General features: G+C 38.3%; 1 protein-coding gene across 3 annotated transcripts in view; it reads right to left on the bottom strand.

Moving 5' to 3' along the window:
• Positions 1-14,870, bottom strand: part of CDC42SE2 (CDC42 small effector 2) — an 88,946-nt gene that overhangs the window by 20,613 nt on the left and 53,463 nt on the right. For all 3 annotated transcript variants that reach the window (XM_044446066.1, XM_044446068.1, XM_044446067.1), the window contains exon 2: positions 8,049-8,355. In XM_044446066.1, the coding sequence (XP_044302001.1) occupies positions 8,049-8,102 (54 nt within the window). In that variant the 5' untranslated portion in view covers positions 8,103-8,355. The remainder of the gene's footprint in view (positions 1-8,048; positions 8,356-14,870) is intronic.

Raw genomic sequence — 14,870 nt, 5'->3', positions numbered from 1 at the left:
AAATGTGGACGCCTGACAGGTAGACTCCTTAATGCCAGAGCTGTATTATTCTCTGACAGCTGGAAGCCACATACCATCTTTCTGCTCCATATTTATGCTACACTTGTAAAGGGGCACTCACCTGTTCACCAATACTTAGAAAACACTTCTAGGTGACTACGCAAAGAGCTGTGTGGAAATCTGTCCTCTCCTCATAAATGACTAACACAGGCTGAAAGACTAGGTAATGTTATGACCTAGTAAAAATATACAGGCTTTCTGTGAAATAGCAGTCACGACTGGATGAGGGAAGGACCACCTCTTCTCCGTCACCCTCCTACAGGATCTTAAATCTATACCCCAATTGCATCACTTCATTACTGTCATATATCACCAGGCAACTTTAGGTTCCAAGCCTCAAGGCCACCACAAAGTTTCTGTAAGCAGTTAAAGGACTTAAAAACAGATTTGGGTGCTGGGGGTAGGAAAGAAAGACATATCCGACATGTCTGTGCTGTCTGAACACCAGGACAGGGCTCAGGAGCCTCAGTTAGGCTCCTTGTGAGTTTGTTCTTACTGTGTAACATTAAAAAATGGATTAGTTGACTACTCCCATAAGGTTCAGAAAGAACAGCAATGCCCTTGTATCAATTCTAAACCAGAATAAAGTAACCATATTTCAAAGGCAGATAGTAGGGAACATTTACTAGAGAAAATATATGGTAGCCTAAAGATGTTACATAATAGCTGTGAAGCACAGATGTTTTTCTCCTTCCTAAATATCTAAATGAATTGTTTTCAGCCAGGCAGTCACAGTTCTATCATTTTCTGTTCTGCAACTTCACAAGTTATTAAATCTCATAAATTCTGTGGCAGTTTCATCTGACTGAAATGCTGGAAGAGAAATATATTATTGCACTTAAAGTGGCTTTTAGGATAGCCCCTTTTCATTCCTGAATTACATGGCTTCTACAAAAGACACACAGGTTTCTTTCTCCCCTGCCCCAACCCACCCCCGATGTCCTCAGATTTCAGATGCTGTGGTATCAACAGATATTGTGGGGGGAAGGAAGGGAGAGAGAGAAACAGGACAGCCATCTGAGTGGGATGGTGTAAACTGGTGCTCTGCAACAGCAGGGGGTTGGACCCGATGGCCTTCATGTCCCTTCCCACTCTACTATTCTATGATTCTAAACCCATTAAAATTTGGTGAATTATAGATATGCCTGAATCCACCTTAAGATAAATGCAGTCCAATGGATGCCCTTCTTTCCATATAAAGCTGTTGGCCAAAGACATGCTTATTTGGGAACGTAAATGAACAAGTTATACTTTACACATATTCAAGTAACTTGATGATCCAGTCCTAATATGCAAATCAAAGCAACTTTTGTGTTGTGCAAACCAGCCAAGAGTCCTGGTCTTGTACTGCCTTATGAAGAAGTCTGAGCCTTACTAAGTTGCTAAAGAAATCCCCATGTGAATTGCCCCACACCTGATTTCCTTTGGCGGACAAAAGGTCAAAGGACAATCACCCAGAAATCCTGTACAATCACACATTACATATGAATAACTGTACATGTATACAGATCAACAATCTGTGTTCAGTGTATACAGCTGTATCCATTTTTATTACATTCGTATACATGTGGATTGGTACCTATGATAACTGTACATGGAAACAAAGAAACAATCTGTGTACACATATATCACGTGTACATGCAATGAATGATATGTGATTACCCCTAAAGTGAATCGATGTCAATAAGTTCACATAATTATGTGTATTTATCCAGTCCATTTTTATCTGTACAAAGCATTGGTACCATAAACAGGATAAATGTACCAGGTTGCCTCTGTACAATAGTTCCTATTCAGGTGTTCAGTAGGTCTGCTCCAAGTTGTACTAACACTGGATGCAGCTCACTGTAACAGCCTTCTGTACTGCACTGCAAGATGTGATCCACTAGCTTGCACAAGAGGTCATAAAATTATTCCACTTACAGTTCTTTTAATTTGACAGAAAAATGCCACGTGAAGACTGTGGATGCCTAATTCATTCACCAAGATGTTGCTGTACAGCTCACAGCAATGGTAAACACATCTTATCATCGACAGAAATTTGACCCAATTAGAGGAACTTCTCCTGTAAGCAAATTACCCACTGACTATCAAAATGTGAAATAACTGGAGACACTAATTTACAATAGTTATGAATGTATATTTAATCATTGCTGCAAATATACCCAAATACTCATGTCAGTAGCTCAGTAAGCCTGAAGTAGTACAGTGTATCTATTGCACTTTGCACAGGCTTGTTTGCTGTATTTGTCTAGAAGGTCTGGTTTAAGCACTCATATTATTTCATCAGACAAGGAATTAAATTGTTCAATTTACTAGAAAAAAAGCACAACAGATTTAGAACAAGACTATTCAAAGTCAGTTGCTAGATTGCAGCTCATTAAGCTGATGACTTCCTTCCCCCACTCAAGACCAAAAATAAAAAAGAACAGTCCAGCTTTGGGCTTCTCTACATGGGGCATATAACCCAGTGCTTTACCATGACTTCTTTCATTATCTTTGTGGGAGGATTAGAGAAACCCTTCAAAAGCTCCCCTGCCCCAATGGATGTATATTCCTATATGTACCCTTACACAACACAAGATGGTATTGCGATATACATGGAATTGTGCAAATACATTAGTCTTTTGTAGTGAGTCATGGTGACATCCAGGAAAATATCAGGCATCCTTTGCTCTTAAAAATAATTAAAAAACAAAAAATGGCTGGAAAACACAGGAAAGTGCTGGAGAATTGTGAATTCACTATTCATGAATGTACAATAAATGCCTCCTGTAGAGAAGACCTTTGTGCAATATTTTGTTTATTTATTTATTAAAACATTTTTATGCCACCCTATTCGGCATAAAAATGTTTTAATAAATGTATGATGGACTTGCCAGCACAAAGTCACAGTGCTTTTGGTCTCTGAGGAAGTCAAGTCAGTTTCTTCTGAATTGGGTTAAGCGGAGGAAAAAATCTAATCACCAAATGTACAGATGCCATCAGAATAGGAAGAATTTTTGACTGGCAGAGTCCTTTCTAACACAGGCTTTTATGCTGCGTCTGTTTCAAGGTTTCCAAGTGCTGCTGGCACCACTGCTACACACAACTGTTTAGAGAGTTCCAGAAAGGAATGTAACGGCAGCACCCACCAAATAAGCTGAATTTTAAAAAAAGTTTCCATTGTATCCATTCACAGCAATGTATCTATGAACAGTAATCCTATTTGCACTTGAAAACTCATCCAGAATATTGCCTAGTGTTATTCCATACTGTTCACATATAGAAGAAACCTTAATGTCTGATGTTTTGCACTTAACATTTTGTACTTCGATAGATACACACAGACTGAATATGACTTGCAACTATTGAAATAGCCCTACCTTGTGACTTCCGTGTATTTCTCTGAGAAAAGCAGCACTTTTTAAATGCATGCACTATTTAGAAGTAATATAAGATTCTCTATTGTTCCCTTGTTTTATACTCTTATTATCTTCCAAATGAATGAACACTCTGATCAAGCAAGCGAACTCAAGAGTATGGTGATCATATTCCACCCATTGCAAACTCAAACACTATCCACTCCCAGTGACTTTAATGATACCACCCACTCTGCATACTTATGATAATGATCATACTATGTACCTTACTATTTATTTCAAATAGTTTAAAACAAAGGTCACATAAAACTAACCAGAAAAAGAAGCATTCTTATCTCAAAAGAAGCAGCACAGAATAGGTCTGCCAAATAGAAACCCTGCCTGAGACTATGTAGAGCTGCTACCGGTTTACCAGTTGGAGTTGGCAGTACATCACAATGACGAAGTATTTGACCTGGTATAAGGCAGCGTCCTACATTTCTGTGTGCTCAGAACAAAGTCTTCAAAACTCCATTACAAGGACTAGTAACATAACCTATTCCAAACATTTCCTCCTCCTGGATGTATCAGAATTCTAGCCACCTCTTCAGTTTCAAGAAATATTTTTCAGGGGGCAAGAAGAATGTTATGGGAAGGATCCTTATGGAAGAGCTTAGTGTGGGTGTAGGTGTTCCACACACAGTCAACCATGACATAAGTAGCTGGATGCTGCCATGATTTTTCAAAACAGGACAGAATATACACATTTTAAGATGAATTCCAATTTTAAAATAAATAATGTTTCATATTCAAACTATAAGGCAGACTGAAAGCTGACATAATCAACTTTGTGATACCTAGTCTTCTGTAATGCTCATATTGTCAATATGAGCAATACAGAAGGTCGTCCACATCTATGGGGATAGGTTCCAAGCTACCCAGCAAATGCATGAAACCGTGGATAGCAGTGAACACTATGTACTGTACATATACACTTCTTTTTTCACAGTTTCACAGACAGAAGATTCATTCTTACAATTCATCCTAGCAACCTCAGCAAAAAAATTTCTCTCTCTGGTAAAATAAGGATTTTCACTTAAAGGAACCACTTTATGACTTCCCTTTGGCACTGTCTGATTCTCTTTTGGACCAAAGTCAACCATGGTTAAGTGAAAATGTGGTAACTGAACCAGCAGATACAGGCATCCTGCTGTATTTTTGCTCAGTGGCTACTTTTCAGCACTCATGTTCCTATGAACTTCAATTTGAAGGGTGGCAGAACTCATTCCTCAAACCCCACTACGCTCATCCAAATCCCTTCTTGTTTGCATGTCACAATTACTCAGGTAGTCTCAGCTGTTCTGCTGCTGTTTCACTTCTTGCTCTGTCCTGTGCAATCCTTTAAGGTCCCAGAGAGTGTGTGTTCAATATTGGCATAAGCAGCAACATTTGTAATGCCAAAGAGAAACGTTTTAAACAAACATGTCTCTTATGGCATAACACTGCTTATTTTGGGATGGGATACAATAGGATGAGAAGCTGCATGTGACCTGGCATTCTACAATTCACTAAAGTGAAAATATCAAAATCTAATTAGGTGCTAGTTAAATATCTCCCTTGAAAAAAACAACCAAACCCTGGAAACCTTCTTCCTTATTCAAGTAGATCATTTCAGTGTGAGGAAGCATTTGAGAACTGTAAAACACCAATTTTGTTGATGGCATCAATGAATTTAAGATAATTCTGCAGACACTTTAAAATATTTAACTTAATAACATAATTTGTATTCATAAACAGAGCAGTGGTCATCCATTAATTAGTCACTAGAGTACAAAGAGCTGACCAATCAAAACACATTTGATCAGTTGGCAACCTACCAATATTACTTAAGCCATGTGTATATTGACAGCTCATTGAATTAGTTCACAATTCAAACAAGATGAGAATACATGTACAAACATGGCCTTTTGGTACTCTCAGATCTCACAAAATACTCAAGTTTGAATTACCAGAGATAGTGGTTCCACCGACTAAAGCTTTCTCAGAGGGGTCAAAAAAGCATGTGACCTTTCAAACAGAGAGCACACCACACAAACACACTTATTTTCAGATAATCAAGGACCACAGGAGATGTGATGAGGCATGAGTATTATGTGATTGTAGTTAACATACCTAGTTTTAACATTTTAATTAGCAGCTATGGGGATAGGGAAAAACCGGAAAGGGACCACTGAAACTTTATTCTCAGAGTGAAAATAATTTCATTGCACATGTGTTTTTTGATGGAACTTCCTCCACACATCATGCTCCCAGTCCTGCCCCCACTAACATTTTGGAGGGATGGTGATTAAGAGGTACATTAATTGTAAACATGTGATTAACATCACAAGTTGTATCCAATATTGAAATTAATGAAGCTTGAATCTAATTAGCATGGCTTACACCTGCATATCTAGCTGCGCTTAGGTGCTGAACCATGGCACAATGCAGTATTTCTCCACAATACTTAGGCATTATAAGCTTTCTGAACTTTGTGAATGATGGAAAAGCGTTTCTGAGTTTGTAAAAATACCAGAATTGTCAAAATGCTGTCCTATCTAATTAAATGAGTAGTGAAGCAATCACATTTGAGAGTATTCTGCATATTGAAATAACAGTGACCATACAGTCACAAGATCATAGTGCATGTTTTCAGTGACAAAGTGTTTAGGTTTTAAAATGAGGCAAAGTGAATTGTAAGCCAACTTAAAATACCATATGTCTCAAGGTTACTTGCAAAAGGTTTTATAAACCACATAAAGATGACATCTAGTTGAGAAATTACCAGTATTATTTATTCGATTTTATAGCTTTCAACTATAATAAATTCCCCAAGAAGGAAAACATTTTTTAAAAAGTTAGTGCTAACAACCACCAACAAGAATTCCTAATGCACATTTTAACCACAATACCAGGTATAGGGTCCAACTGAACAAGTTAACCTAATTGTCAAGTGGAATTAGCTTGCTCCCCATAGGATTCCACTTCAAATGTATTTTTTAACATTAGCATTATTTTAACATCTTAGGTTTAATGCAGCATACCACTAACAAAAGAGAACATTCAGTGGTATGTATTTACAAAATTTTAAGTGCATAAAGTATAGCTTGCATCTAAAGTAAGATTTAAGAAGAATTATACTAATTTTCTCTTTTTCAGCCCTGATTTGCTTTAGGAAGTCTGCATGTCCCAAGTCTGGTATCTTAAAAAATAGTGAGTCGTACTACAGATGACTAGAATAGACATTAAAATATTCCACAATGTATTTATGCACTTATTTATTTTGCACAGCAGTTCAATTCTCATTAAGAAATCTCAGGCCTGGCCCTCCCAGGAATCACACAGAGCAATGCCGAATGGGGGAGCAATGGAGGTGAGCTTTCCTCCTTGCCTGCAAAAGCTCCCTACCATTCTGTTTGCTGGAAACTACTGGGCATTTTTATTCTTCCCTAATGCCTCTGCTTATACCATCTTTCCAACCTGCCTTCCATTGCTGTCAGGTGCTTTCTCCACCCACTAGCCTACTGTCAGCACAAGAAAGTCAGATACTTCCTGGAACAATCTGTAGATCTCTCCCTCTCCCTCTCCCTCCCCACTTCTCTCTCTCTCTCTCTCTCTCTCTCTCTCTCTCTCTCTCTCTCTCTCACACACACACACACACACACACACACAGTCATACTGCTTTTTCTGGCCTGGTGCCAAAATAATTCAGATGTGTCAGATATTAGGTACCTTAATTTGGGAAGTAGGGGAAGACTTTGTTCTTTTGCCTCAGGCAGAAAAACAGTAGCCCCCAAAATTCATATTTTCCCCAGACACATAGGAAAACTTCAGTCAGTGTGATCTTAATGCAATTTCATCAACTGCAGATGAGATTGTTAGCAAAAGCAATGAGAATGTATAAACCAAATGTGTGCAATATTAGCATTAGTGTGTTAAATTCTGTCTAAATCGAAACCAATTATTTTAATGGCCAGCATCAAGTACACCACTGGACAGCCTTCTCCAAGCTAGTGCCTTCCAGCTCTGTTAGACTACAATTCCATTACACCTAGGCAACATGGCCATTGTCTTTGGATGATGAAAGTTGTATTCCAACATATCAGGAAGTCTGAGGAAGGCTATCCTATAGATATATGCATGTCCTATGTGCATTTCAATGGAGCGATTTAAACAAGAGCTGGTGTGATACACTGGCAAATAACCAAATTGCACAAGGAAACAGGAAGTCCTGTTCATTCAATTCTTGTCCCTACAAAAAGTTTGCAAAGGAGTCCCTAGGCCATTCTTTACCAGCCTCAATCAATCAATCAATCAATCAATCAAATTGATATGGTATCCCATAGCCCAAAGGGTTCTCTGGGCAGCTTACAATAAAACATTAGAAGACTGCCTTAAGTCCAACAGAAATCATTAAAGGATACCTCTTTCACAGCGGTAGCAGGACTTGGGACTAACCAGTTTCAAAGGCATACTGCTCAAAAGTTGTTTCTGTGACCCATTAGGCACAACCTTATAAGCTATGTATTAAAATGCTAATGAAAAACAACAGTGTTAATTTTAACAAATAAAATTAGACTCTGAAACTAAACTAAGATTTATACTTACAGGCTGCGGCTGTTCTGCAATACAGCAGTTGAAACACAACCAGAACTCACTCATGTTTGTACAGTTCAAAGTGCAAATGCCAATGTTAGGAGCAAGACACAAGCTCCAAATTGGTAAGATGCTATCTTCTCAGCACTTAGTCACCATGCACGGGTCCCACGGTGTATAGATAAGATCTGTCCTTTAAATTTATATCTCTAAATGAAGTTCAAGTTGGTACCAAAGCAGTTCGTTTTCTTTTCAAACTATTGGCCCTGGCATCATAAAAATGATGTTTTCCTTCAGTTGCTGGCTTCCAAGGAGTAACCTGAGAAAAGAAGATGACAAAAAAGCATCACACTGCTTGTTAAATGACTTCCAAAATAGATGGTCAAAACTCTGCAGGCTAAAATATATTAGGTTCTATTTACACAATATTTCAGGTTCAGTATTTGCTGGGCAGAACTGAAAATAAAAGGGTTTTTTTTCCCCTATGAAACTAAGGAATGAACTTCTTAACACAGGGAATCTAAAGTATGTCTTTTACATTGCACATCCTTGTATTCCATAAGTTTTTAATGTTCACTAATATGAAAAAGTCATATTAAGTGTATCATCTGAACATTTTCTACACAGCATCACAATGCAACAGAGTAACCAAGTTTTTCCAGTCCTTTCAAAGTAATCCCTATTTCTTAGCACAATTAAAGTTCCAACAGGCTACTCCTCCCCATCACCTTTGTTCATGTTACCAGCCATTAAATAACCCAGCCTTGTGCATGTTTCAACAATTTAGTAGTATTCAAACTCACAGACTGCCAAATAACATTATTTACTACAGTTACTCTGCTAGTCTAAGTAATACTGCTTTTCAAACGGAAAATCAAAATCTAAATATGAACTGTTACTTTAAAAGGTTTTAAGCTCCTGGAGTGGAAAAACTGACCCAGGCAAGATTCCATCCATTCTTTTGTGAAACTGAAGGGCTAGTTAATCTCTAACCTGAAACTATATAACTGTTATACTTTCAAAGGATAATGAAGCATTCTCCCAGTGCTTTTACTTTGGCCGGTTGATATATTTATTACCTTTTCTTCCAGTCATACACTTGTATATCAAGGTCAAAATATATTACACAGAAGGTTATAGTTCACTAACAGAAACCATTAGCGGCCCTTTGGAAATTGATATAATCTCAAAACAAGTGATCCTGTACTTATTCCTTCTGAAGCAGATGGGCCTGTCACAAAGTGAACTAGTTTTTTTCTGCATATCTAGTGAAAATTTAAACAAAAAAGTCTTACAAAGACATCTCCTCAGTGCCTTCCAGGAACTATGTAACAGTTAACACATTCAAACATGAAATGTGGTAGATGTTAGGTTTGTAATACCCTGGGTTAGGAATAGGGAAAGTTTAAAGAACAACATTTCTGAGCTGTAAGGGAGATGTCATGAGGTAGAATTTCCCAAATCCTTCTGTAGACCAAAAGGTGTGCATATGTCCAAAATATACAACATGGGAAGGTTTTCTTTTAAAGGGTTTATTCTTGAGAATAACTGGCTACTAACCAATCATTTCAGATGGTGCACCTGAGCAGTCCTCAGTTGTCCCTTTTATATATAGATCATTAAATCATTACATGTAACACAGTTATCACTTTCCAATAGATTACAGAAGTAAGAAGCTACAATGACATTATCTTTTCCACTTGCATACCAAAGAAGATGCTCTGAAGGAGGGGGAATGATGGGGTGGGCTGCTGTGAATTGCCCTTTGTTTGCACTGCTGTTATCTGTCAAGTGCAAACCAGCTTTCTCTGGAATATGCCTGATCAGTGTCACGCACATTTTAAAGATGCAATCATGGTGATTTCTAGAAAAATGGGTTTTACTCAGGCCTGGTTATGCATTAATGATTACATGATTTAACCCATTGAAGTTCTACCTGTTGATTTGTGGATCACTTCCCAGCTTTCCCAAATCCTTCCCTACAGACAAAATGTAACAATTTGAAGTGTTGTGAGTTCCTTTAAATGTTTGTAAATTTCAGAAGGGTAAGAGGAGGGGAAGAGTGAGAGAGGTGACTGGTTAGTGGCTGAGCATGTATGGGCAGAGGTTGAAAGCGTGTGAGGAGAGAGAGAAGGTATCAATCTGTCAGCAGTTACAGTCAGTGGTTTCCAGAATCTGCAGAGGCAGCCTTCTCTTTAGAATCCTATATAGTGCTGTGGAAGGCATTTAGGATTCATACGGAAAGAGGAGAAAGTAGAATACTTGGAGGACATATTAGTGACTAGCGAGCATCAGAATTTAATATTATCAAGTATTATAAGGTGAGATAGAAGTTGACAGAAATCTGAGTACAGAAAGGAAAGAATGAACTGAGATAAACAGAATAAAGACTGGTCAAGGATCCTTCAGAACAGAAAGGAGCATCTGAGAGTGAGGATGAATTGTGAAGGGGAAGAGATAACTTCAGTCAGATGTTATTAATATACACAGTTTTATTCACTAGGGAAATAAGTCACTGACAATTTTGAAACCAATACGGTTGCTGTAGAAATAAAGTTTTATTTTGTTTATTGTTACCCAGGGTCATTAGGTTGTTTGAACAAGAGTTGCAACCTCAGGACCACACAGTCCAATGAAGGAGGCTTATAGCTTGGGCACAATACTGAAGGAGAGGTTAATTAATAGGATTGGGATTAAATTCCTGGTGGCAGCATTACATACTAAGAGAAAGAGAGGGAAATATCAAGAGATATTTTGATATTATCCAAACAAGGAAAGGAGAGTATTCATAACACAAATGAACATTTGTTCTGGGCTGGCAGCTGGTGAGCTTTGGCCCTTTAGCACTCTACAGCACATGGTTGGAAATCATCATCTGCAATGAACTCTTAAGTTGGAGATACACAGTATTTGTTGTGGGTCCCAAATGTCATTTATTCAAAATCCAGATTTTTCAAGTGAAAGAACTACCTGCTCAGGGCAAAGTTTTTCCTCTTTTTTTCCTAGAAGGCACAGTCTGTGGTGACAATCTATTACAAGGAGCATACTGCAATAGTTACATAGTCAATGAGTGGCTGCTTGTCTGCAGCACCTGCCTTTGAAATTATGAAAATGTTTCCTAGCATTCACATCTGAGTGGGGTCACTGATTTCCCACATATAGATAGGGACAGGAGAAATATTTTTCTGGTTTCATGAAAGTGAGCCAGTTCACATGACATTACAAGGGCAACAAAAATGTCAGGGAGGTGCAGCAGCTCCCCAATGACAACTGGGATTGATCAGCTTAGAAAAAAGGTAAGTAAGGGGAGACAGGATAGATGTGTTTAAAATAATGCATGGTGTGGAGAAAGTAAAGAGGGAGGCAATTCTCTCCCATGACCCTCAAATGAAGGGTCATTCCATGAAGTTGACTGGTGGGAGGTTTAAGACAGACCAAAGGAAGTAGTTCACACAGAGTACAGTTAACTATGGAATTCGCTGTCAAGTGAAGGGATGATGGCTGCCAATTTGGATGGCATTAAAAAGGGACTGGACAGATTCATGTGAGAGAAGGCTATGGGTGGCTACTGGCCTTGCTGGCTAATGTGCTACCTCCTTTACCAGAGGTGCCATGTCTGCATATACCAGTTGCTGAGGAACTTGAGTAGGGGGAGGTCTTGCACCCAGACTGCTTGAGGGAACCTATGGGCAGACGGTTTGCCACCATGTATGGTCCTTTGGTCTGATCCAGAATGGCTTTTTTAAGTTCTTATATTCTTACGACAGCCCACTGAGGGTTAATTTGATCTAGAGGAGCTATGGCATATGCTGGCCACCATTATGAATACACAAACCGCAATGCACAGGCTGGCACTGTGCTTTGTTATGTTGTGCAAACCTAGCTGGAAAGGCTATTTGAGTGTTAAACAATCCTCACATATCCCATGGTCTGTTACATGGTTACCTAGGAGTTATTTAAGTAGGCCTGGGTGCACAAGACTGACAAGCTATGGCACTCCCTTGTTGGGAACTGTACAAGCAGTTCTGTGTTATGAATATCCAAGTTACAAACAACCTGTACATACAGCCTACTAATTTTTTAAAAATACAGCAAGTAATTGTCATAGAGAGACAGAGCAAGTGGAAGGAGAGAGAAGGAGGGCCTCCAAAGCAGAGCGGGGAAGCAAAATGGTAGAGGGGGAGGCCTCCAAAGCAGAGGGAAATATCTGTGGCATTTCCTTGCTACAAAGGAAGGCAGTGAGTTTGGACAGGGAGTGGGGCATAGAGATAGTCACAGTTTTTCCACTTTCATGGGGTTCTGAGCCCCTAACCTCCACAAATGTGGAGGGCCAACTATATGTGATCCAACTTACATACAAATTCAACTTAAAGACATTTTACCATTTTTTTCAGGAATGGAACTTGTTCACAACCCAGGGACTGCCTGTATATTGGGCAGACTGTACATGCCACAGCAATTCAAGCATTAATTAATCCATGAGGGGGTGTCATGTCAATGAGCCAGTTCAGTGTGGGTGTTATATAAAAAAGAAAACTACATGAGACTTCTGCTGTAAAGAAACTACACAAAACTACATCTGCTAAACAACATATGCAGTTTTAAAGTATGAGAACAATTTGTGTCACAGTGACTGGAGGAGTTTTTCTTTACTTTGTTCCCCTGTAAGAAATGCAGTTGGTCTGTTGACACTGGATGGTAAAGAAGGCTTATGTCTATCCACCCACTGACTTAGCATTGGGTACACTTCAGAAGGCTGAGGGCCAAATCATACAACTACTGTTTTTGTGTGGTAAGCCACTTTTTGTTTTTGTTTTGCTCCAATGGTAGTTTGCTTCTGGTGAATGGATCAAAACTGTTGCTCCAACTCAAGCAGGAGCTGGAAATTCTCCATTCTTTTGCATGTATTTCCATTGGCAGATCCCAGCACCTGCAGACTGGACATTCCAATTTGCTCCTAGAATTTCCTGTATAAATAGTACTATAAAAATCATGGGTTTTTTACATGGAGTATAATTAAGCAGGGTCATACATATAATTATTATCAGATCAAGCAAGTAATCATGTGACAGGACAGCAAGTTCTTCTCGTTAAAAATTAATCATAGTTGGTTTTGGAACAGGAGATATTAAGTAGCTTTCAGGAAGAAATCAGAAGTTTGGAACTTTCTCTTTCTGAACAAGTGGAATGATCCTGGCTCACCTTTTTTTGGGAAAGGTTGGGGGAGGAGGACTGCAAACAGGACAGGCAAACTAGTTCATCTAAAGCTCCAAATAAATAGTAAGGTATTTGTAAGATATCCAAATCCCCTTGAAAAAATGCAGTTGGGATACTAAGCTTGCACGCTGAAAAAGGGTTGATTAGATGCCAGACGTCCTTTCTAATTATCCTTCTTGCCTTTAGCTTCCACCTACACCACCCTTACGTTTAGGGGTAATTTTTTCAGGAAAACAGGAACGAATAAATAAAGCATGACTAGTATTTTATGGTATGTTCTTTTCTTCAAAAAAAAAGAAAAGGGCCTACTACTGAAAGATTTCTAGATCAATGGGACACAGGGCTTAGTATTACATTTGATATTAGGGATAAATTTTCATCCTACAAGACATACGTATATGATAACATGACCTAAAAAGAAAATGATGTGGTATGGTTGTGGACTATCTCAGCATGCAAGACATGCCTATAGTAAAACTGAATCCGTGGCAAGTAGAAAAAATCCCTTATTTCCAAAACGTCTGATTTCCTTTTATTTATATTTTGCCATTTGGGATGAGAGAAGAGAAGAGAAGAATTTGGTTTACATCAGGAGCTTCTCTATGCAAAAGTTACCTTGTAAGGCTTACTGTTCAAATTTACAACACTGTCAGGAAATATTTTTCAAATTTTCAGTATGATTTAAAGCAGTAATATAGATTGACTGTTTTTCTTACTGATTTAAATTGTGATTTAAATTGTGATTTAAATCAGTCCACCTTGATGTGAAACCTACCAAACTGTCATAGACTGCACTGGAACTTTGCAGTAATGGTGATGAGAGAGAGAGAGAGAGAGAGAGAGCGAGAGCGAGAGCGAGAGCGAGAGAGAGAGAGAGAGAGAGAGAGAGAGAGAGAGAGAGAGAGAGAGAGAATATCACATGTTGCCAATTGCTTTACAAATGCAGGTGTCTTGCAAGTAAATTGTTAAATGAACTTCCATATTTCCCAAAATGGTGCATCTGCAAAAACCACACAACTCCTCTGAGCAAGTATCTTCTAAATAGATACTGCTTAGTTCAACATTGTTGCTTTCCCCGGAATGTGATCATATAGAAAGCTTTAAATATTTATGTCTATTAATTAATATAAAATGCTGAGCATCCTAAACAAAGTGTAACTATTCATAATCCTTAGAAAGTGAGTATAAAGATCTAGACCGCAATGGTACATTTAAAAATCAACCTGTTTTACACATAGTACAGTACTGGCCTGTCTAGACTCTGAGGATTAATGAAGGCCCAACAGATTATCCTCTTAAATAAGACTGAAGTATAGATGCAGAAAACTAATATTTTTAATTGGCTAAAGTTTTACTGTTACATAATTCATCAATGGCATTATAAGTAAAAGAGTACACCACAGTGAATTTCTAATCATATTATATCCCTAGCCTTATTAGCTTGAGTGAAGAATTTATTAACAACTTAGATTTACAGCCAGTATTAAAGCTCATTGTTGGCAACCTTTCTTTATCTTTTTCAGTCATAACTGTTCATGGTGTGAGATGGAGAACTATTATACTCATTTTATAAATAGGGAACCAAGGCTGAAGAGCACATTACTTCCCAAATGAGAC

Source organism: Varanus komodoensis, unplaced genomic scaffold, assembly GCF_004798865.1.
Source record: "Varanus komodoensis strain SLA01 unplaced genomic scaffold, ASM479886v1 scaffold5, whole genome shotgun sequence".
Lineage (NCBI taxonomy): Eukaryota > Metazoa > Chordata > Lepidosauria > Squamata > Varanidae > Varanus > Varanus komodoensis.
The sequence above is the reverse complement of the archived record's forward strand: the minus strand, read 5'-3'. Positions and strand labels throughout refer to the sequence as shown.